Source organism: Ranitomeya variabilis, chromosome 6, assembly GCF_051348905.1.
Source record: "Ranitomeya variabilis isolate aRanVar5 chromosome 6, aRanVar5.hap1, whole genome shotgun sequence".
NCBI classification, from domain to species: Eukaryota; Metazoa; Chordata; class Amphibia; order Anura; family Dendrobatidae; genus Ranitomeya; species Ranitomeya variabilis.
In genome coordinates, this window is record NC_135237.1 from 138,288,442 (window position 1) to 138,313,615 (window position 25,174).

Here is a 25,174-nt window from a genome sequence, read left to right on the forward strand (position 1 = left end):
GCAGCGAGTTGATGTTGCAAAGCCAAACTGCCACCCACAGTGGAGCATCCACCCCAGGCAACAAGACATGGTGTAGACTAATATTCACATTTGGTACTTCATCTTTACCTCAAAGTGAAAGTCGTAAAACAAAACTTAACGTACAAAGGGAATAATTTTTATGTTATTGTTTATATATCAATTATATCTCATTTGGATTTTTTCCCCCATTTTTAGTAGATATGGCAAATGATTAGTTCACTTGAAAACTACAGCTGGTCCTGCAAAAATAACCCAAAACAACTAGCAAAATAAAAAAAAGTTGTGGATCTTGAAGAGCGAGGAGGAAAATACAAAAGTGAAAAAAAGCAAGAAATAGCTGCGTCTCCAAGGGGTTAAGGATCAAGAACCTTAAATTGTAAGATTACAACTGGTAAAGTCTTAATCATCCTTTAGGGAATTATTACTGTATCAATCATCAATATATAATTAATATATGAACCACTCCCTTGACAAGCTTCTGTGGCAAGCATTGGGACAGAATGACCACAACTTACCTCTTCTGATCGTGGAGGCATGTCTGTCAGAGCTTCTTGAGCTGCTTCATCTGCAAGGACAAGTGTGACAGCACACAGTGAGGAAACATTTACCGCCGTATTCTAGTTCATATATGTATCATATTAGGCTACACACTGAGATCATATGTGACCGACCTGGTTCTGCTACAACAGTCCCTGAGCTCTGATAATGGCAACCTCAAGGGAAAGATGTTTGTAACCCTCTTTTATACATAATGGTGTGAAGAATATTGGCGATACAATTTCATGCCAATCAAATATATCCTATGTGGCATGGAATTATAAACCCCCCTTCAGTGTGCAGGGAGCTCAGCAGGGGGGGTCAAGCCTCAAAGGCTAGGAGCGACTGATCTCACACCTTGAGTCAGCTCACAGCAGAACAAAGGCTTGCCATGTGGACACCATGAGGTCTAAACTGCTTTGTTGAGTGAGTTATGATTCCATAAGGAGTTATGGCGTTACCTTATGTCCTAGCCAATATCATGTATGTTTCCGAGAAACCCTGAACATGGGGAACGCTCGGCTGGGTCTCAACCCGTTCTAGCACCCAGGGGTATGGAGATACATAGAACAGCCAGCAGAAACCAGATAGCAAAGCTGTGTTTGGTCTTAATGCGTAGCAGGAGCTCGGCCTGATCTAATGGCGCCAAAACTGCCTCCCTAGGACCGTCTATTAAAGAATTATGGCTCATCTTAGGTTTTGGAGTTTTTAGCTGCCAGGGGCAAGGGGAGGTAATTTAGGTTCAGCCCAGAAGGCACGAGGGGAGTGACCTAAAGGGGATAAGGGCTAGTGTAAGGCTATGTGGTCGCTCCCTCTGTGATGCATGTGGTCCTGTTCGTCAGTGGGGGCCGCATCGAGTGATGTGCTGTGAAGGATCTAGGAGCCAGCTGGCATCCCATGCCCCCTTGTGGCCCTGGGCATCCATCATCGAACATCAGCTGGTAACTGACATTTCTTCTGCTTATATCTTTGGTCCTCACTGGTGAGAGTGAAAGGGGCATCTCAACCTGTCAGAGTTGTGAGCGAGTGTGATGTCACCTCAGTGACTGTGAGGGCCACATCCTCTCACTCCCTGTGCCTCCACGGACCCGTGTGGAAAAGGGATGTGTGTGTAAAACTGCGCCAAGCTGACCGTATGTGTCCCCAGGGGCTGCGGAAGGCCACATTGGTGCAAGTGAGGAGAACACAGCCACGTGACGTAATAGTGACGTCCGGCGGGAGGCAAGGTGCAGGTTCGTCACATGTGGTGGCAGCGGAGGGATTCTACGTGATCTCTCTGGTGTCATCCTTCACAAACGGATACATAGAAAACATCGCTGTTACATCCTGGATATGGGTAAGACGTACAGTAAGTAATCACTACGTACTGCTCAGCTCATGAGTAAGAATCCATTTACACGATCTGATAGGAACATTTATAGGAACGCTAAATCCTAATCATGTATGACACAGAAAATGCTTATTACTCAATAACTGGATCGATAGACCCATCCCTATAATGGTTGTCATGCAAGCTTTATGGGACAAAACTAGTGTAATGAACACCTATACAAGGCCAGAAAGAATTCAGGGCATATAATACAAAGTTCTGATATTAGGTCTCCACGGCAACGGGTGTTGTTTGCTCCCCACCCTCAACCTCTGACGCATCGGCTGTATAACACAGTCGGCATCTTCACCATGTGGAGCGTGATCAGCATCATGACTGTGCGGTACAGGTACATCTCCAAGATCCTATCCCAATATGCAGTAGGTGTAATAATAATAATATTAGAATCTAATTAGAAATTATTAAGTATAGTCCTCCTGATAAGCTATGTCACTTACCCCATGTGCAGGACATTACAGTACTTTAGGTATCCATGGTTACTACCACTTACAACTAACTATCATTATGAGTAATAATAACCATGAATACCTAAGCTACTGCAATGCCCTACTCATGGGGTAAGCAACATAGCTAATACCCCTTTAAGTCAGGGTGTAAAAATGGATAAAAGGGGTTACCCTGTCCATATCGATGTTATACGTTTCCATACATTTGTATGGAGCAAGGCAGCGCCCCTTTAGTCGGCCACACCCACTGGACGGCCGCTTCACCAGACAATATAAGTGTATGGAGCGAGGCCACGCCCACTGGACGGCTGCATTAACAGACAATATAAGGGTATGGAGCGAGGCCACGCCCACTGGACGGCCGCATCACCAGACAATATAAGTGTATGGAGCTAGGCCACACCCACTAGAAGGGCTCTGGCTGGGAGTATATATAACTAATACATACCCTCCGAGCCTGGGTCAGAAATCGGCGAATCCCCGCAGAGCACAAGTGCGTGCGATGGGGGGATTCATAAGTCTGCAGTCACGCAGAGTGACTGAAAACTTATCAATTTGGACCGGACAACCCCTTTAAGAACATCTTTCAGGAATATTAGCCCCCATATGAGGTACTTAAACTGAATACAGAGATGAACTTACAATTTTTCAACTGATACTCAATGGCGGCCTTTAGGTTAAAAGCTTCAATCAGCGCTGTTTCATGCAGTACTAAAGTGTTACCCACGCTGCGGACATCAATTCCTTCAGTTGTCATGCCAACGCCAAGCTCTGGGGGGCGATACACAGAAATAAAGAATGAGTGTGTCGCTCACGCTGCCTCATCGGACTCTTACATGATGATAACAACTCCTTGAACTTGACTGAAATGCTGATAACACAGACTTACAAGCCACTAGTACATGGCCCACTAGTACATGGCCCACTAGTACATGGCCCACTAGTACATGGCCCACTAGTACATCGCTCACTAGTACATCGCTCACTAGTACATGGCCCACTAGTACATCGCTCACTAGTACATGGCCCACTAGTACATGGCCCACTAGTACATGGCCCACTAGTACATCGCTCACTAGTACATGGCCCACTAGTACTTGGCCCACTAGTACATCTCCCACAAGTACATGGCCCACTAGTACATGGCCCACTAGTACATCGCTCACTAGTACATCGCTCACTAGTACATGGCCCACTAGTACATCGCTCACTAGTACATCGCCCACTAGTACATGGCCCACTAGTACATGGCCCACTAGTACATGGCCCACTAGTACATCGCCCACTAGTACATGGCCCACTAGTACATCGCTCACTAGTACATCGCTCACTAGTACATCGCTCACTAGTACATCGCCCACTAGTACATGGCCCACTAGTACATGGCCCACTAGTACATGGCCCACTAGTACATGGCCCACTAGTACATCGCCCACTAGTACATCGCTCACCACCATTGCCTCCCAGCTGACATCGGCCCTTCCTTCATACACAGGAACACCAGATAGATGCATGTTCACATTATAACTAACGTATGCTGTATTGTACATACTTCCTAGAGATCCTTAACTGTAACCTACCTGGATGCTCTCGAATTCCATGTTCTATAATATCGGAAATGTACTTTAAAGCAGGCACGTATTGCTTCATGCTGTAGTAACATAAGGCAATGCTGTAGGACAAGTCTGTGCAAACAAAAAGAGAAATAAATCACCATGTCAAATACAGTATATAAAGCAAATAAAAGTACACAAGTGTTTATTTACTTTATCTACTAGAAAATATTCTTGGCCAAATGAAGATAATTAATTACTGTTATAATATTTCCATCAATAAAGAAAATACTGTAACTACATGTGATGATATGATTATGGCTGAAATCATTATTACTAATGTTAAAGCACCATTAATTCCAGAGTGCTGTACTTTGAGGAGGGTTTCCACATATACGAGGACAATAAACATGAACTGAAGGGGAGGGGACTCTGTCCTCACAGGCTTACAATCCACAAATATGGGGAAGGAGACAGTGGGTTAGGGGGTTGGTAATGAGGTGGCAATGGGGTGAGAGGCTTTCCCAAAGAGATGAGATTTCAGGTTATGTCTGTAGGCTTCGACTGTGGCTGACAATCTGATGAGCTGAGGCACTGAATTCCAGAGGATGGAGGATGATTGGGATAAGGCTTAGAGATTATTATAAAAGGAACATACAAAGGTGAAGGAGAGAAGGAGACCAAAGATTAGATGGGAGGAGGTTTCATGAGGTTAGTTCATAGATGTTTGGGGGAGACAGTATCACGACTCAGCTGTCGGGTGACCGGGGACCCGTGGCTCCCTCCCTGTCCCTACCTCTAGCGGGCACCCTAGCTCGCTCTATTCCCCGGGACACTTCTGAAGGTGAAGATGCCAGGGTCGCCACCCTTGCCTTATCTCCTGAATTAGCCCTCCATCTGTTCTCTTCCCCCACCCATGGAAGAGGAGGCGCTACTATGCACCGCAGTACACCAGCACAATGAACAACGCAATACAAACAAGGGTAAACTGAAAATACCAAGCATACAAATATTCACTCACATATAACAGTGGAATGCACCGGGGAGTGGAGGACAGGGGAAAAACCAAATTAAGAGGAGGGAAGGGAATTATCACACTTACAAACCACGCAACAGTCACAAATAACTCCTCCAAAACTTCTTCTCATATAAACACCTCTCCTCCAAGCCAAGCAGCAAAAGTTAGCTCTGACATAGGTTTGAATCAGGACCCAGAATATAAAAGGGATGGGAGTAGCTAAAAGAGCTCAGCTGAAAGCTCAGACTCCCAGAGCTCCCAACATGGCAGATTAACCACTGTTCTGCCAAAAGAAATAAACACCATTTAAAAAGAAGGAGAAGTGCTTCTTGTCAGTGCAGGAGTAGGAGCAATCAGATGCTGCGGTCTTCTGGCTCTTCTCTGTTGCGGTAACCCCGTGACAGACAGATTATAATATAATTATAATTATGATATGTCTTTTAGGGGGGGTAAGTGAGATGGAGGTAAGATCATGGGTTCAGTTCTGTCGACTCAAGAGTTATAGAAAGCAAGATGTGGAGGATATGGCTAATAAACACTCTAGGATTTGGACAACAGAGGTGTCACATTTGGGCTAGAAAGGTATATTTAAGAGTCATCAGCATAAACCAAGTATTTATATACACTTTATGAGTTTAAGGCCAAAAGGTATAAATGGAGAAAAGTAGGGGTCCCAGGACAGGCGGGATGAGGAGGTAGTAAGGGAATGGAGGACACTAAATATGTGAATAGTGAGGTATGAAATTATCCAGGAAAGAGCTAGGTCTTTGATTGTCAAGATGAGAGTATTTCCAGTAGGAGGAAGCAGTCAAGTGTGTGAAAGACGGAGGACAGGTCTATAAGGAGGAGTACAGAGTATTGTCTACTGCTTAGGCAGTTAGCAGATTGTTTGTGACTTCGGTTAGGGCAGTTTCAATGGAGCATTGGGGATGGAAGCCAGATTTTAGTTAGTTGAAGTGTGTGCTAAACGAGAGGTGAGAGGAAAACTCAATGTGGATGATTTCTTCAAGGAGTTTTGAGGCAGGTGGAAGTAGAGGACAGGTAAAGGGATGGCTTCTTCAGGAGGGTGTGATGGTTGCGCATTTGATAAAGTAAGGGAATACACCAGATGGTAATGATAAGTTGAAGAGATGAGTTATGGTGGGGATAAGTATACTGGTGAGGTAAGGAGAAGGTGGGATAGGATAGGGTGAAAAGCACATTTGGTGCCAAGCTTTACTGCAGTGATGAGTGGGGAGGTTTCGAAAGAAGGATATGGGTCCGTTATGCAGCAGAGTTGTGGGGATTGTACATTAAAGCTTTTTCTGATGTGGGCAATCTTGTTCTTGATCTTGAAATATGAGGCAATGTAGTCTATCGAAATGAGGGATGTGTGAGTGGGCTTCAGGTAGGGGGTTGTGGGATAGATTAGCTATGAGACTTGCAAATTATTATAGTTCAGTGCATCACCTTGTTCTGATTGCAGAATAGATATAAATGCGGTACATATCACAAAATAAAAGGACAAAAATCACTCAGTAAAGTGCTTCTAAACTCTGGGACTGAAAATGGCTTCAATAAACTTTATATGTCAGCTGATTGACAGCAATTAGTGGGCATCAATAACGCTTATCAGAACTCACATATCAAAACTTTCAAAATACTAGACAATAGTAAAAGTAAAAAGAAAACTTGAAGCCTACTAACCTACAAAAAAAAAAAGTAAAATTATATATTGTACATATTCAAATAAAAATAAAAACCAGGATTTTAGTGCACTCACTGTAAAATCCTTTTCTCCGAGCCACTCATTGGGGGACACAGGACCATGGGTGTTATGCTGATGCCACTAGGAGGCTGACACTAAGTAGACACAAAAGGATTAGCTCCTGCTCTGCAGTATACACCCAGACACTGGCTCCAGCCGAACCAGTTCCGTGACAAAGCAGTAGGAAATCAGGAACACTACATAAGGGGATAAAAATGTCAACCAAAGGACATACTCAAGCCGTCAGGCCAACAGGGTGGGTGCAGTGGCTCAGAGAAAAGGATTTTACGGTGAATACATAAAAATCCCTGTTTCTCCTTCGCCTCATTGGGGGACACAGGACCATGGGACATCCTAAAGCAGGCCCTGGGTGGGGAACCAACAGAACAGAACAAACCCCATGCACCAGCTGCCTAGAGATGCGTTACCGCCACCTGCAAGATCCGTCTTCCCAGGCCCGCATCTGCGGAAGCCTGAGTGTGAATTTGTAGTGCTTCGAGAAGGTGTGCAGACTGGACCAAGTTGCAGTTGTGCTTTAATCTCCGCTGGGATAAGCTTGCCTCTGACACGGTAAGACTTTTGAATAGCCGAGCAAATCCACCCGGCTACTGCAGACTTCGATGCGGTGAATCCCTTCTTGTGACTCTCAGGAATAAGGCATCCGTCTTACGGAAGGACGCCGTGCAAGAAATGTACTTTCTGAGAGCCCTCACCAGATCCAGAGTGTTAAAGGCCTTTCCAAAACAGTGTACTGGTGATAGGCAAAACGAGGGCAGGACAATGTCCTAGTTAAGGTGAAAAGAAGAATCCACCTTAGGCAAGAAGGGTCGGTGACGGCCTGAAAACGACCTTATCCTGGTGGAAAATTAGGAAAGGGGCTCGATAGGAAAGAGTGGCCAGATGATGATTGATGTCACTTCGACAAGGAAGGCGACTTTCCATGAAAGGTGAATCAGAGAGACGTCCTGCAGTGACTGAAAAGAAGCCTCCTGTAGAATGCCCAGGACCAAGTTAAGGTCCCAGGCATCCATCGGCGTTCTATAGGGGGTACCACGTGGGAGACCCCCTGAATGAAGGTCCGCACCTGCAGCTTGGAAACTATCCTGCGCTGGAACAAAACTGATAAGGCAGAGATCTGACCTTTTGAGGGAGCTAAGCGCTAGGCCTGAGTCCAGACAAGTCTGAAGAAACTCCAAAATGGTGGGGATGGAGAAAACGAGAGGAGAACGACCGCGGTCTCTGCACCATGTGAAAAAAAGCCTTCCAGCTGCGGTGATAGATGGGTACCGATGCGGGCTTCCGAGTGCTGATTGTAACGCTCGCGCCGAGACTGGTTGGCGCGGGCGCCTGGGGGTGTGGCCCCACTGGACCACAGACCAAACTTCCCTGGAAGGGGCGTAACTAAGTAGCTTCCTAGGTGTTCGCTGGAGCCTCTGATGGTGAGGTCAGACTTGTGCAATAGGAAGCTACCAGGTACCACTCCAGGGTGGAGTTGGACTGTGGATGCTGATCCCACCGGGGACAAGACACAGGCAGGCACGGCTGTGACACTGGCTGACGGATGGGTATGGCAGAGGCCCTGATGGGCAGACTGGCTTGACGGAGATACAGGAAGGCAGACGGGCGCGGCTGGCACTCAGACAGACAGGTGGGCACGGCTGGCACTGGCAGACAGGGCTGATACTCTGGTAGGAACTGGTATACAGGCGGATGTATGGAAACAGGTAAGAACCTGTTCAGACTGGTGAACATAAAGAAACAGGTAGAGACCCGTACGGCAAGTTGCTGAATAAAGGTAGAGCAAGAGTGGAGAAGGAGAAGGCAGAGCTAAGAGCAGAGAAGGAGAAGGCAGAGCTAAGGGCAGAGAAGGAGAAGGCAGAGCCAAGAACGGAGACGCTGGAGGCGGAGCCAAGAGCGGAGATGCTGGAGGCGGAGCCAAGAGCGGAGACACTGGAGGCGGAGCCAAGAGCCAGAACCGCAGGAGGTAACGCCAATAGCCAGAGAGTGCAGAACCACAGGTTGTGGCGAGGAAAGCTGAGAGGCACAGAACCACAGGTTGTGGCAGAACTGAGCAGAGTAGCGCAGAACCACGGGTAGTGGCGAACAGAGCAGAGAGATGCAGAGCCACTGATAGTGGCAAGCAGAGCAGAAAGATAAGGCGGAGGTACACACAGTAGAGTGGGAAATGACAAATGACAAAGAAGGAACAGGAACGGACATAGACCAGAGTACAGATAGGAACGGACATGGATACACAAACAGAACACAGATGAAGCAGATAAGAACTAGAAAAATGCGGCAGCACTCACCAGCGTCGGTGTGGTCTGAGTCCTTCATTGAAACGGCCGTCGTTGATCCCTGCTCACCTCCTTTCCTTTCACACTCCCCCGTGCCGTGAAGATAATGGTGATGTATCACATGTCTCAATAAAGGACTCAGACCACACCGACGCTGGTGAGTGCTGCTGCATTTTTCTAGTTCTTATCTGCTGCATTGTTGTTTTTCATGCGAGCACCTCCATCTGGATGTCAGGCTCTCCAGTCACACCACTCATGGACTGTGGTAGCTCTAAGTGACAAGGGCTGTGCGGTTCAGCTTTTCGTCTCTATTTAGAAGACAGATGAAGGCCTGCTAATTGCAGCCCTCTGAGACAGGAAACAGACACGACCTGGCAGCTCAGTAGCAAGTGCTAACTGAGGGAAAAAGTTTGCTCAGGCATCCTCCAATGGGTGAGGATGCCTTAAGTATCAGAGGCCTCTAGGCCATTGGCCAGGGACACCTTAGGGAGGTGCACACAGTCTCAATAAGAATCCGGAGTGGCTGGCGCCGCCCCCCTATGCACACAGCCAGGAAGTGTACACAGAGCAAGCGGCCATGAAGCACATGGCATGGAGCCGGCAGCAGACAGATCTCACAGCATGGCACTGGGTGAGTGAGTTGATGTAACAGGCAGGTGGGGAATGGAAGGCCATGCAATGATGCCGGCAGGTTTGTTACAGTACCCCCTCCTTTATGCCCCCTCTCTTCAAACCTGCCAGAATGATCTGTAGAAGAAGAAAGAAACCACTCACAGTCCAAGTCATCATAACATCTTCAAAGTAGGATAAGGCAAACGGGTCACCAGAAATCCCAGAAGACAAAGTCTATTTGTGCTCAACAGGGTTAGCTTCATCAGAAATCTCAGATAGCAAAGTCTCTTTGTACCCAATGGGGTTAGCCTCCTCAATGGACTGGACCATTTCCTCTGGGTAGACAAGAAGAAGGGACTTGGATGCTACTGACTTGTTATCTTCACCGGCCGGCCACATGGAAGCTGAAGGAATATTCACAGGATACATCTCCTGCCCGATATCCAGAGACAAATTTTCAGGTAGCAGAGATGTTCTAGAGTACTGAACACAGGAAAAATCACTGGAGCTGAGGGTGGAGAACAACAACTCCACCGTATCAGGAAAAAACTGAGAGGAGAAAACTTCTGTTTTGGAATCTTCACCAACCGGCCATATGGACGATGAAGGTACCCACATAGGAACCATCTTCTGCCCGTTATCCAGAAGAAAACGTCCAAAAGGCGGGGATGTTTCCATGAACAGGTTACAGGTATAGTCATTAGAGTTGTGAGGAGAGATTGTCACCGCTTCCCCATCTTTGGTAACGTCAGCACACCTTGACTCGATGACTAACAGGTTACTGGTATAGTCACTGGAGACGTGTGGAGAGATAGTCACCGCTTCCCCATCTTTGGTGACGTCAGCACACCTTGACTCGACGACTAGCAGACCAGCAGAAGAAGAAGACAACACAGTTGACTGTCCTTGACGCATGGGAACCAGACACCTCTCATGGCTGGGTAAATTCAAACGAAGCATTTTGCAGGAACTCTTGACCAGAGCGGGTGGTAGAGTCCTAGGCTCAGAATGACCCATGGGTATAACAGACAGCATATGAAAGACAAACTTCTTCGAGTATAAGACTCCAACCTGGAGCTGTAGTTGTCCTTGAAGGACTAGACTGCTCTTGAGTAGGGCTTGACCAACTTCAGACAACGCCCTCACCGGGTTCTGGAGCTGTATGACGGAGACCACGCACCGACTCCGAATGGCAGGCAACTTTACCACGCCAAAGCTCCCAGAAAACAGAGACACAGTCTTTGATTTCGATGGAGAGGAAGTACTCTCACCTTGGGCAGCCTCTCCTGCTGGCCCAGGGTTTTGGAGTTTTAGATCTACAGGGCAGAGACCGTCTGGATGTTCCTTGCAACCGTAGCGATACCGCGTTCCATTCTTGCGGCTGGATTCGGGCTCTGCTTTGCCAGCCTACTTTTATCAGCCTTCTGGGGTTTCGCTTGGGTAGCTGCTGGGACAGGTAGAGGAACAGGTGGGTTTTGGACGGACTTGGTCAGACGTGGCGGTTTCTTTGGGGGATTCGCTCGTCTAGACCGCCTCTGGGATCACTCCTCTGGATCCCCATAGTATCTTGGTGGAAGGAGTTTTTCTTTATTGGCAAGGTAATTATACAACTCATCTGAGACTATGAGTTGACCACCTGGAGTAGGTGTAGGCAGATCTTTCAACTGAGCATAAAAACCTTCCGGGGGCCAATACTGGCTAGAAGAGAGTTCATTTTGCTCCGAGAGCAGCGTCTCATGGGACTCAGCGGGGACCATGGCCTGAGCAATCTGTAACGCTCGCGCCGAGACTGGTTGGCGCGGGCGCCTGGGGGTGTGGCTCCACTGGACTACAGACCAAACTTCCCTGGAAGAGGCGTAACTAAGTAGCTTCCTAGGTGTTCGCTGGAGCCTCTAATGGTGAGGTCAGACTTGTGCAATAGGAAGCTACCATGTACCACTCCAGGGTGGAGTTGGACTGTGGATGCTGATCCCACCGGGGACAAGACACAGGCAGGCAGGCACGGCTGTGACACTGGCTGACGGACGGGTATTGCAGAGGCCCTGACGGGCAGACTGGCTTGACGGAGATACAGGCAGGCAGACGGGCGGGGCTGGCACTCAGACAGACAGGCGGGCACGGCTGGCACTGGCAGACAGGGCTGATACTCTGGTAGGAACTGGTATACAGGTGGACGTATGGAAACAGGTAAGAACCTGTTCAGACTGGTGAACATAAAGAAACAGGTAGAGACCCGTACGGCAAGTTGCTGAATAAAGGTAGAGCAAGAGTGGAGAAGGAGAAGGCAGAGCTAAGAGCAGAGAATGAGAAGGCAGAGCTAAGGGCAGAGAAGGAGAAGACAGAGTCAAGAACGGAGACGCTGGAGGCGGACCCAAGAGCGGAGACGCTGGAGGTGGAGCCAAGAGCGGAGATGCTGGAGGCGGAGCCAAGAGCGGAGACGCAGGAGGGGGAGACAAGAGCGGAGACGCTGGAGGCAGAGCCAAGAGCCAGAACCGCAGGAGGTAATGCCGTCCAGTTTTCCACGCCCGAGATGTGAACTGCAGAGATAACTGAGTGGTTCTTCTCTGCCCAGCGGAGAATGTGTTTCACCTCACACATTGCCGCCCTGCTGCGGGTGCCCCCTTGATGATTGATATATGCCACAGCTGTGGCGTTGTCCGATTGTATTCGGATGGGTCGACCCACCAGGAGGTGATGGAACCTCTGCAGGGTCAACCGAATCGCCCAGATTTTCAGTACATTGATTGGAAGAAGCAACTCCCGAGGCAACCAGCGCCCTTGGGCAGTGTGATGACGAAAGACGGCCCCCCAGCCGAGAACACTGGCGTCGGTGGTGACCATCAGCCATTGAAGCGGGAGAAAAGATTTCCACTGAGTGAGGGAAGACTGCAACGTCCACCACCTGATCGCCTGCTTGACCAGCGGAGACAAGCGACACAGCCAGTCGAGGGAGAACGGATTCCTATCCCAGGCTGCCAGAAGTGCATGCTGCAGAGGACAGAGGTGTAGCTGGGCGAAGGGAACAGCTTCCATAGCTGCCACCATCTTGCCCAGGACCCCCATGCCGAATTGGATGGAGTGAGGGTACGGACGACAAAGTGTTCGGACTCCCTGTTGAAGGGCTAAGACCTTGTCTCGAGGGAGAATCACCAACCCTCGCGAGGTGTAGAGGGTCATTCCTAAAAAGGATACCTGCTGAGCTGGGATGGGCAAAGACCTATTTCAGCATATCGGCCAGCCCAGGCGAGAAAGGGTATTCAAAGTGATACGGACACACTCCGCGCAGGCTTGGAAAGACGGGCCCTTGATTAGGAGGTTGTCCAGGTATGGCAAAACAACCATGCCATGAGAGTGTAGAATGGAAATGACGGACGTCATGACCTTTGTGAACACTCTGGGGGCGGTGGCGAGGCCGAAGGGCAAAGCAGTGAACTGGGAATGTTCCTTGTGGACAACGAAGTGCAGGAACTTCTGGTGAAGGGGAAAAAATCAGGATATGAACTCAAGCATCCCTGATGTTGATGGATGCTAGAAACTGGTTCGGCTGGAGCCAGTGTCAGGGTGTATACTGCAGAGGAGGAGCTAATCTTTTTGTGTCTACTTAGTGTCAGCCTCCTAGTGGCAGCAGCATAACACCCATGGTCCTGTGTCCCCCAATGAGGCGAAGGAGATAACCCATTATACTCACTTAACACCAAATCCCCAATGCCATTGTCTCCTAGAAATAATGTAAAATAATAAACCACCATATACTCCCTGTCTGCGATAGTCCACGTAATCCCGAGTGTCCCACGGCGATCTCACGTGTAGAACTGTTACATCGGGAGTTGTGACCACTCTAACTGACCGCCAGCGATACACAGACAGGAGGTAATCGCTCCTGTAGTGTATCACTGAGCTGCTGTGAGAGTTCACCGGAGTTCATTAGCTCCGCTGTGCTCACTTACGGCACCTCTGAGTAAGAACTTTCCCACGCAGCAGTGGTGCAGTAAGGGAGATCAGCGAAGCTGATCAGCTGATGAACTCTGGTGAACTCTCACGGCAGCTCAGTACTATACACTGTGAGAGCGATTACCTCCTGTCAGTGTATCACTGGCTGTCTTTGAGAGCAGTCACATTACTGATGTGACTGCTCTCAAATCAAGATTGATCAAGATAAAGATCGTTGTGGGACATTATGGATTAAATTCTCTGCGAACAGGTGATGAATAGTGTGGTTTATTATTTTATTTTTGTTGCAGAAGTTGGCTTCGGTGGATTAGGCGTTCTGTAAGTATGGTTTAATTAAGATTATTAAGGGAGTCTGTGTCATTATTTTAAATAAAGGACTTTATTCTGGGTGTCTGTGTTTTTATACCGTATCACTATGGGGTTACTAATGGACAGGTATCTTATAGACGCCTCTCCATTACTAATCTGTGGGCTTGATGTCACCTGACATTACAAAGGTGACATCAACCCCACAAATATGAACCCCACTTGCCACAACTACAGGGCAAGCGGGAAGAGCGAGTCTAAGCTCCATAACTGGCACATCTTACAGATGTGCCTTTTCTGGGGCGGCTGAGAGCTGATGTTTTTGGTCTGGGAGGGGCCAATATCCATGGCCCCTTCCTAGGCTATTAATATCAGCCAGCAGCTGTCTGCCTAGCCTTTGTTTGTTAGATTTTATAAGGGGACCTTATGTCAAATTTTTATTCTGGGGTCCCTCTGTAAACTAGCCAGTAAAGTCTAAGCAAATAGCTGTGAGCTGATATTAATAACCTGGGAACCTGTATGGCTATTGGCTCCTTCCCAGAATATTAACATCAGCCCTCAGCCGTCAGCTTTCCCTCTGCTGGTTAATAAAAAAATTTCACACTGTAGACTTATAGCACAAGAGAGGCATGTTTTAGATGATAGTGTGAAGGAACAAATTATGAAAGGTCCTCCATTTTGTGCTAGATTCTCCATTTTTGTGTTTTTGACTCCATTTTCTTGTTGCTTAAAGATAAATTCAGTTATTCAACTAGGCTATTGTTCATAATTGGTATAAAGACCTTGAGTCTTCTGTCTCGAGCCAGATAAGAGATTCGGGGGTGTATCACTATACAAGACTGAGGCATCTGTTAGAAAAACACATACTGTGCCAAAAAGCCATGACCATATATGTAGTTTCCATTTTTGCTGTATTCTCATGGGTTAAGTTTTTCCTGTATTCTTATAGGTTAAGAACTGTGAGCGTGTTCTTATGCTGATTGGTTGAAGTATAATTTCTGTGACAATGAAAACTTATATACAAAATAAATGGGGGCCAGAGATCAGCTCGATCCCCCATACAGAGACGCACGTCTCCGTCTGGTCATTTTCAGTTGCCGGCAACACTTTATATATTAATTTGGAAATCACTGGGTTAACCGTGAAGGATCACTTTAAATCCTCCCTCAACAGTTGGTGCCGAAAACCCGGGATCCAAGCAGGAACGCCTCTGCCCCCCCGGAGGACAACAAGACAAAGGATCCTCGGACCGGACGCAGGCACTGGAAAATTGGGACTGATCATCCCCCACAACAGCCACGGTAAGTTGGCAGTTATACTGTCCAGACTGACCGTTTGGTGTGGTTTTCCTGTGTTTGTTGCTGCAAAGAGGATCTGAGGTTTGTCCCCGGAGGTGGGATGATTTTTGGGTGGAATCATATAGAGGTGTAGTTCCGTTGGAAGCCCAGTGCTCGAACCGTACCTCATAAGGGACGGACACCCCGGATTGACCAGTGATGTAATTCTCTTTATAGTCAAAATATCCTGAATTCCTGATCACTGTTAGAATCAGGCGCGGTGAGGTGATCGAAGATTGGGTAGGATGCGTAACTCAGGAATATATTGATTTAAATATTTCCAGGGGTGTCCGGAGGGTTAAGTCTAAGACGCCCTCCTCCTTTCACTGAGTACCGCGTTTTTGGGTTGTCCCAGCGGGGGACAGAGAGAGACCCAGTGGAATAAAACCGTAAGGCCGTCGGTATTATGCACAACTAAGAAGGATATTTAGCTCTAAAGGAGAATCCGTTTTTGTGGAAGGAAAAGAAGTCTTTGAAGTTGTATTATGAATCTGATATTGTTAGCCTAAAAATGGGGAAAATATTCTCAATTATAGGTTTTTCTAAGGTGTTCTGGTATGTGAATTGTGCGATGAAGATTTTGTAGAAATTAATTAAGTCTAAGAACTATTGTATTTCGTTTGTGTTTGTCTTTGAAATATCCGATGGGAGGGGTTGCGTAGCTGCGCTATGGCTTGTCTCCTTTCTCTGTGTAGAGGAATGCTGTGATCCTCTCCTGTTACTGCCCCCTCCTTACCAGAATGTGGCTGCATTCCAAGGTTTCTCTGTATTTTCTTGGTGTAGATTACGCGCTGGTAGATTTGTGTTCTGTTTAAGGTGACAATATTGTTTTGAAGTACAAAGAAATATTATAATCTGGAATTTGAAAGTGAAATCTAGTGTCTAGTTTTAGAAGGAAATTTGTAAGTGATTGAAAGACTGGTAAAAGTAAGTTGAGTGGTTGATATATAGCAAATTGAGGATCAACAGAGAAAGTGAATTCTAGTTGTTTTTGTTACCGTTACGTTGAAAAAGGAAAGTTGTCTACTACTATGATAAAGTCTGGATGTTTTGTGGTGCAGGAAGGTATTGAGAAAGCGTTTGAGAATAATGTGTCAGAAAGACAAACAATTAAAAATGATGATCTGGAACGGAACAGGGGGTCTCCCTGCTTGATGATAAGGTCCCTCCCCAGCCCCATGTCAATTCTCAGATCAAGAGCTTGTTTTAATTAGAGTAGATAACAGACCCAATAAATATACTCTTATAAAACCTAACCCTGTGGGACCTTTCCCTGAAGTTACTGCTCAGTTCATAATCTCTCCCTCATGTCCGGTAAATTTACTGGGGGCAGATTTATTATCACAGTTCTGCTCCAGGATATAATTCCAAGATGATGGTCAGATGGTCCTGATAGACCCAGATTCTCCCCCAATAATGCCTGTAGAACCAGTAAAAGTGTTTCTCAAACCTGTTGCCCCTTTTTTCCTAAAGTCCATCAATACCCTTTGAAATATGATCAGGAGCAGTGTCTCAAGGGGCAAATACAAACGTTACTCGATAATGGTGCCCTGATACCCTGTGTTTCCCCATGTAACACACCCTTGTTTCCCATTAAGAAAAAGACCCCACCCGGCCAACCCCCTGTGTACCGGTTGGTACAAGGTTTACGGGCAGTTAATGCAGTTACTGTTCCAGAAACTCCGGTGCCTAATCCACATACTCTTTTGTCCCAGATATCTCAGGATGCTGCTTGGTTCATAGTTATCGATCTTGCCAATGTCTTCTTCAGCATTCCATTACACCCAGATTGCCAGTTCTGTTTGCATTCACTTATCAGGGATGACAATTGACGCGGACAGTTATGCCACAGGGGGCCCAAAAAAAAGAAGTCCCAATCAATTTGCAAAAAATATGGGCGAGTGTCTTTTACCCTGGCAGTTAGATCACCCCTATGTCACACTGCTTCAGTATGTGGCTGATCTTTTGTTGTGTGAACGGACAGAGCAGGAAGCCATTGTTGCCACTGTTAGTTTTCTCAAGTATCTGGCAGATCTGAACTGTCGGGTTTCGGCCTCGAAATTTCGGTTCTGCCTTGGTCAAGTGATATTTTTGGGTCACTGTCTCCTTCAGGGTGCCAGACACCTCACAAAAGAAAGAAAAATAGCCGTCAGCTCCCTTCCTTTACCAAAAGATGAGACTGAACTCCAGAGTTTTCTTGGACTATGTACTTATTGTTGTCAGTGGATACCGGACGCATCCCGTATAATGCAACCTTTCTACAATGCCCTGAAAGACGGTTCAAGATATGCTGATGATTTGGCAGATTCCACACCAGATACGCTGTTACTACGGAAGACACTGTAGTGCACGGAGCTGCACTCCCTCCCTCCCTCACTGTCAGCACAAGAAGCAGAACTTCAGGCTCTGCCTACTGCATGTGTTCTGGCCAAAGACAGGCGGGCTAATATATACACGGACTCACAGTATGCATTTGGTATTGCTCATGATTTAGGAGCCCAATGGGCCAATCGAGGGTTTATTACCACTGCCGGGACTCCAGTGAAGAATGCTGAAGCTGTTAAAACCCTCATGGACTCAATCAAATTACCCACTGATGGTCCACACCCCACACGATGTATATAGTATCCTTAACCAAGTACAACCTGGCCACATGTCCATGGCTAGACAGCTGCGACTTCAGTGTGCTATTCTCATGCCTACTAATGTGATTTTAAAAAAAAAAAGGTGCACTGTCCTAAACCCCGCTACTTTTCTCCCAGTTCCCATGAATCCAAAGGGGGGAGGAGTAGGTGACATAAAAAAGGACACTCTTTCTTTCTGGAATGGATCCAGAGGAACAAGATTAGGTTTCCAAACCACATGATTGTCTAGAATTGATGTCTCAGGAAACGGCTGGTCTCTAGTGTGCCTATTCTAATGCTGATTTTGAGCTTTTTGTAGATGGATCCCGTCACCAAGATGACCAAGGACGCTTCTGTACCAGATATGCTGTGGTCTCAGAACATGAGGTAATCAAGGCAGACTCAATGCCAACTCATATGTCTGCACAAGAAGCATGCAAACTAGCAGAAGGTAAGACTGTAAATATCTACACTGATTCCAGGTATGCTTTTGGCATTACACACGGTTATGGGCCTACCTGGAGAGCCAGGGCTTTCCTGACAGCAAATGGCCACCCCTTTAAACGTGCTGAGGCAGTCCAGCAACTTATGAATGCACTACAGCTTCCCACCCAAACAGGCATCATAAAGGTAAAGGCACATACTAAAGGCACTGATGGACGGACAAAAAGGGTAACGCACTGGCAGACCAGGTTGCCAAGAAAGCAGCAAGCACTCCTGTGGCCTCTAGAGTACATCACCTGGACACCCCACCATCTCCACTTGTGTTGAAAGACATCTTAGCCCGGTTACAAGAACAGGCAAGTAAGGAGGAGAAAAATAGGTGGCAAAAAAAAAAATAGGGGCTTGCTCTGATACCGTCACTGGGCTATGGGGGAGGGGTGAAAAGGTCTGCCTACCACAGGTACTGTACCCAATGATGGCACAGGTTCTGCACGGGAATGTGCACCACTCGAAGACGGCCATGTGTGACACCCTACAGAAACAATGGATTGCCCCCGGGTTTTCCACCTGCGCAGAAAGGCAGGTACAGAGCTGCATGATATGTGCCACACATAATCAGAGTAGGACAGTGAAAACCCCATCCAAACACACTCCCCGGCCCTTTAACCAATTCCAGAGACTGCAGATTGATTATATTCAGTTACCCAGGGTAGGGATGTATGAGTATGTGTTGGTCTGCATTGATTTATTTTCAGGTTGGCCAGAAGCCTACCCAGTTGCCAAAGCTACGGCTAAGACAACGGTGAAGAAACTGATGGCTGAGATCATATGCAGGTATGGAGTTCCTGAAGTCATTGAAAGCGATCGGGGCTCCCATTTTACTGGAGAGATCATGTCAGAGGTAATGGCAGCACTGGGGGTAAGTCAAGCATTGCATACTCCATACCATCCGCAGAGCAGTGGAAAAGTGGAAAGACTAAATGGAACTCTTAAGCTTAAAATCCAGAAGGCAATGGCAGAGACTGGTAAACTACGGACAGAATGCCTTCCTCTAGTTTTGTTTTCAGTAAGATATACCCCAAACAGGAAGACAGGACTGTCACCGTATGAGATTCTGTTTGGCAGGAGCCCCAATCTTGAATGTTTCTTTCCACAACAGTTGCAGATCAAGTACCAGGACTTGACTAGCTATGTGCAGGCCTTACATGGACATCTTGCCAAAGTGCATTTAACCGTTTTCAGTTCTCTTCCAGACCCAGACAAGGTTCCTGGACACCATCCCTTTGTGCCAGGAGACCTGGTGTATGTGAAAAAGTTTGTGCGCAGAGATTGTCTCCAGCCGAGATTTGAAGGACCTCACACGGTGATCCTGGTTACCCCTACTGCAGTAAAACTCGAAGGAAAGAGCACCTGGATCCATGCCTCACACTGTAAAAAAGACTGTTGTTTTTGATCCTGGAACTGAGGGCTATCCTCGCCCCTACCTCTTTGGTCCCTATTGTAAAAATAAGAATTCTGGTCCCATTATTCTCTGGGTAAACCTGACAGCCCCAAGGAAAAATCTATGGTTAGAATGGGTGAGATACAATGTAAGAGTCTAGAATATTTTTGTAGGATGTATTGCTTGTGCTGCTGCGAATACACACCTATACACACATGCACTGTTTTTTCCTGATGACAACACCACTGCCTGTGTCATGAACTTGTTGAAAGGTTTGAAGTCCACTGATTGCCCAGATTATGTCCCACTAATTCATGAGGAACCTAAACTAAAGGTCCTAGGAGAAGTAACTGTATTAGCTGACAATTACACCTGCTATAATTCCCACGACACCACAGGTACACTAGTAGGGATCTTCGAGACAGGTTTCTGCAAAGGGAGCAGTTCTCTAGATACTGATTTGCTAATCAAATATACAGAATATATGTACGACATTTATTGGTTATGTGGAGATGGTAAGCTCCGTCCTAGGTTGCCTAATGCCTGGATAGGCCAATGCTCCCCTGTTAAACTAGTTATGCAGTTCAAGATTTTATTTTTGGGATCCAAAGATACCTGATGAACTTACCAGAAAGAGGAGAAGTTTTGATCAGATCTATATGAGTTATGAAGAAGATCCACTAGTATATATTGATACCATTGGAGTGCCAAGGGGGGTGCTTGATCAGTTTAAAGCCCAGAACCAGATTTATGCTGGCTTTGCTTCTATAGTCCCACAGGTGCAGATTAATAAAAATGTTGAATGGATCAAATATATATATATATTACAGTGAACAAAGATTTGTTAATTATAGCTGTGATGCCTTTTAGGGTATAGTTGAGGATTTGGGCCCTAACACTTGTATGACCCGTGCTGCAACCCGACCTAAGAGAATTACACTGAATCCTGTCCAGACAAGATCACATGCAGTGGTATAAGAAGCTGACACAGGATTGTGGTTGGTGGATACTGGAGACATTAACTTTTGGGAGTAGGCTGACAGTAATCCTTTTGGGAAGGAGCTGTAGACCAGCATGTCATGTCGCCCCCACCACCAGAGAACCAACCTTTCCCATTTTACAAACAAATAATGACAATATGATAGATGTATAAGTACACCTGGGCAGGCCTAGGTAGTTAGTGAAAGCAATCTCGACTGGCACCTTCCTCAATCAAGAAGTAGACCCACCAGAGTACGATGGTACTGATCCAGGGGAGATCCCTAAGTATGTCCCCCTTAAGAGAGTAGACAAAACCCCCCATTCTCAGATGATGCTAAGAGATTTAGTTTAGGGACAGTGGGAGAACTCCATGTGAGGTTAGTGAAGGGTTCAGCTGCCTTGAGGCCTCTCGCTAGGGGAGAGTTTCTGAGGTGTCTGGATGAAGAAATCCACCTCCCCTTTTCCCATCACATGGACAGTCTCGAAGGATCTTTCTTTAAGGAAAAAAAACTTAGTGTTTAGGGGGGATTGTCAAGGTGAAAATATATTTTCTTATATACTTTTTGTACTGCTATATCTTATACTGTTAAATAATAAGATTTTTCCCTCGCTTGTAGATATTAATGAAACTGTATTTAAAATGGCTGGTAACATGGCACCAGCCATGTGAAGACCAGTACCCCTCGAGCTTAGAGCTTGGGATAGTATCTCTGATGCTGGACATTAATTAACAAAATTTATCTAGGGGGGAATGTGAAGGAACAAATTATGAAAGGTCCTCCATTTTGTGCTAGATTCTCCATTTTTGTGTTTTTGACTCCATTTTCTTGTTGCTTAAAGATAAATTCAGTTATTCAACTAGGCTATTGTTCATAATTGGTATAAAGACCTTGAGTCTTCTGTCTCGAGCCAGATAAGAGATTCGGGGGTGTATCACTATACAAGACTGAGGCATCTGTTATAAAAACACATACTGTGCCAAAAAGCCATGACCATATATGTAGTTTCCATTTTTGCTGTATTCTCATGGGTTAAGTTTTTCCTGTATTCTTATAGGTTAAGAACTGTGAGCGTGTTCTTATGCTGATTGGTTGAAGTATAATTTCTGTGACAATGAAAACTTATATACAAAATAAACGGGGGCCAGAGATCAGCTCGATCCCCCATACAGAGACGCACGTCTCCGTCTGGTCATTTTCAGTTGCCGGCAACACTTTATATATTAATTTGGAAATCACTGGGTTAACCGTGAAGGATCACTTTAAATCCTCCCTCAACAATAGGACCCATCAGAGAAGAGTCACCTTATCGCGGTTGATGGGCTTACATGAATTGGCCAATTTATGCGCTAAGAATCTTCACTTTTGTAAGTAATTTTTTTTTTTACTTTTTATTACAGTTTACTCAGCAATTATGATAGATTTTGTGTTTGCATATATAATGGCAATTTTTTTTTCATTTTTTTTTCTAAATTAACAGTTGCTGTCTTGTGCGCACATAGCCTAAATATTTGCAGGAGAAGTTCTGCACCAAGAACGCATCTCTTGGGAGGAAAAACGATGTGTAAAATTTTTTTGTATGCATTTTTATTGCACTTATTACCCCTATTCATTTGAATGGAAAAAACATTGCAAAAACATGAGCTGCATTTTTGAAACCGCTTCAAATCTGCAAGAAACAAAAAAGGAGCATGTGGATAAGATTTCAGAAATCTCATTTTCTTTTCGGGTACTGTAATCTGCCGGGCTTTTGGTGTAGACAATTCTGCTGCAAATACTTTTCATGTGCACATACCCTAATAAGTCCGGTGAACACTAGTTACTGTATGTACTGCATTATGTGTCTTGAGAGTCTGGTTTCTATTTCTACTAGTACAGTTTGTCCACTTTTTTTTTTTTTTTTGTAGCAAAATGAACAGAAAAATCTTTGTAGAATCATTTTACCTTGTTTATACCCCACGACCTGCATGGCAGTGAGGAATTTTTTGCAGGCTTCTTCATATTGTCCTTCTTTGTACAGCAAGCATCCCAAATTATTCTCACTATCTGGATCATCAGAAGGTATCTGTTCTACCAAACTCTATCCGATCATATCAAAGAAACGATAAATAAGATGTAATAATAATATAATTCTAGCAATAATACTACAATGAACAACATTATCAAATGTTTGCATTGCTTCATTACAATAGAAAAAGAAAACATACAACGTATGATGTTTTGCCATGGTTTCTATGGCATATCCATTTAACAAAAATCAGATTTTTGGGATTCTGATCATCATGGGGTCTTTCAATGGCATGTGAATGGGCATGAACAGTCACAATACATTGAAGGATTGGTCTGAAACTAAGGGTACTGTCACACAGTGCCATTTTGATCGCTACGACGGCACGATCCGTGACGTCGCAGCGATCGTATGATTATCGCTCCAGCGTCGTAGACTGCGGTCACACGTTGCAATCACGGCGCTGGAGCGATGCCGAAGTCCCGGGTAACCAGGGTAAACATCGGGTTACTAAGCGCAGGGCCGCGCTTAGTAACCCGATGTTTACCGTGGTTACCAGCGTAAACGTAAAAAAAAAAAACAGTACATACTCACATTCCGGTGTCTGTCCCCCGGCGTCTCAGCTTCTCTGCACTGTGTAAGCACAGCGGCCGGAAAGCACAGCGGTGACGTCAGACGTCACCGCTGTGCTCGCTTTCTGGCTGGCCGGCGCTCACAGTGCAGAGAAGCTGAGACCCCGGAGGACAGACACCGGAATGTAAGTATGTACTGTTTGTTTTTTTTACGTTTACGCTGGTAACCACGGTAAACATCGGGTTACTAAGCGCGGCCCTGCGCTTAGTAACCCGATGTTTACCCTGGTTACAAGCGAACACATCGCTGGATCGCTGTCACACACAACGATCCAGCGATGTCAGCGGGTGATCAAGCGACGAAAGAAAGTTCCAAACGATCTGCTACGACGTACGATTCTCAGCAGGGTCCCTGATCGCTGCTGCGTGTCAGACACTGCGATATCGTAATGATATCGCTAGAACGTCACGGATCGTACCGTCGTAGCGATCAAAATGGCACTGTGTGACGGTACCCTAAGACTGATTTAATCCTAAATGTCAATATATTTAACTGCTATTTTTTAACCAACTTCCTGTTTGATGACGTCTCGTTTGAGAATTCCCAATGCGTGCTGTTATACTCAAATGGGAGGTCATCAGGGAGCAGAGGCTGCGGTCACTGAAGAAGCTTGTCGCCACCCCGAAACAAAGTGTCATCAGTGACCTCTGTTTCAGGGGATGGGCTAGTCCCTGTTTTGCTGAGCATGTGCACAGTGACAAGATCCTACCTCGATCTTTACATTTTCCCCCTGCCTGTTTCCTCTCCCTGCTCCTCACTCTCCTTCCCCTCTCTATATAATGGGTCGTGTCACATAAAAGCACAGAGCTAGCAGTCCATCTTAGCTGAGAAATATGGAGATGAGATGTTTTTACAAAGTAATGACAAGTTCTGGAGGCCGGCGGGGAGGAATAATAGCTCATAAGTGGAGAAAGAAGCTGATTTCCCTGATAAGATACAGTATATTACCTCGTTTCTTACAATCGCCTGTAATGCTTGTTAAAAGTATATTTTAAATTAATTTCATACCTTAGCTCCTGATAAGTCATCTTCTCCATATTTAATACAAGCTTGTAATTTCAAAACCTAAGAGGAAAATAGACATAGAGGTGGATTAAAGCTATAATCACAGTGATAGACATATATTTTATCACAAGCTATCTCCATCTGTATTCTGTTCAGGGGTCTGCAGGGGATATGAAATGTTCCTACTGTTTATAAGGATGCACCTCATTATAAAACAACGGCAATCATTTGATCAGGAAATTGCTATATTTGCTATCTTGTATTGTACTTTTAACATGCTAAGTAGTCCCAAAGGTGGATCGTCACTTTGAAGCTGTCAGTAGACGTGTCAAATGTAGATTTGGTGACCTTCACCATCAATGGTTCATTCTTCCATCCAAAGGTCCAATTACAAAAGGACAACATTACAGTTGTAAGTTGAACAATAGCTTATTGTCGGCCGTAGACCTGAGAAATAGTCTGATAAGCCTAGATGTATCATAAGGATTGCCAGATGTTCTACTACCCTACATGGAGAAAAGTATTAGGACACATCTCATGGTTAAATTCAGAATTTCTTTTTGTCCCATTGCCTCAGATGCAATAAAATCCAGCGACTAGCCATGCAGTCTGCTTTTACTAACATTTGTGAAAGAACGGGTCATACTAAAGCTATCACTGAATTCAACTATGGTGCTGTAATAGGATGTCACCAATACAACAAGTCAGTTTGGGAAATTTCTCCTCCTAAATATTCTATGATTAACTCTGCGTGAAATTATTGAAGCATTTAAGAACTACAGTAACTCAGCTGCGAAGTGACCGACCATGTAAAGTTACAGAAT

General features: G+C 45.8%; 1 protein-coding gene across 2 annotated transcripts in view; it reads right to left on the reverse strand.

Annotated features, from left to right (window-relative positions):
* Positions 1-25,174, reverse strand: part of LOC143782010 (intraflagellar transport protein 70A) — an 80,394-nt gene that overhangs the window by 35,454 nt on the left and 19,766 nt on the right. For both annotated transcript variants that reach the window (XM_077269052.1, XM_077269051.1), the window contains exons 4-8: positions 24,354-24,410; positions 22,649-22,784; positions 3,975-4,079; positions 3,037-3,165; positions 537-586 (exon numbers count right to left, since the gene is read on the reverse strand). In XM_077269052.1, coding sequence (XP_077125167.1) covers positions 537-586; positions 3,037-3,165; positions 3,975-4,079; positions 22,649-22,784; positions 24,354-24,410 — 477 coding nt within the window. The remainder of the gene's footprint in view (positions 1-536; positions 587-3,036; positions 3,166-3,974; positions 4,080-22,648; positions 22,785-24,353; positions 24,411-25,174) is intronic.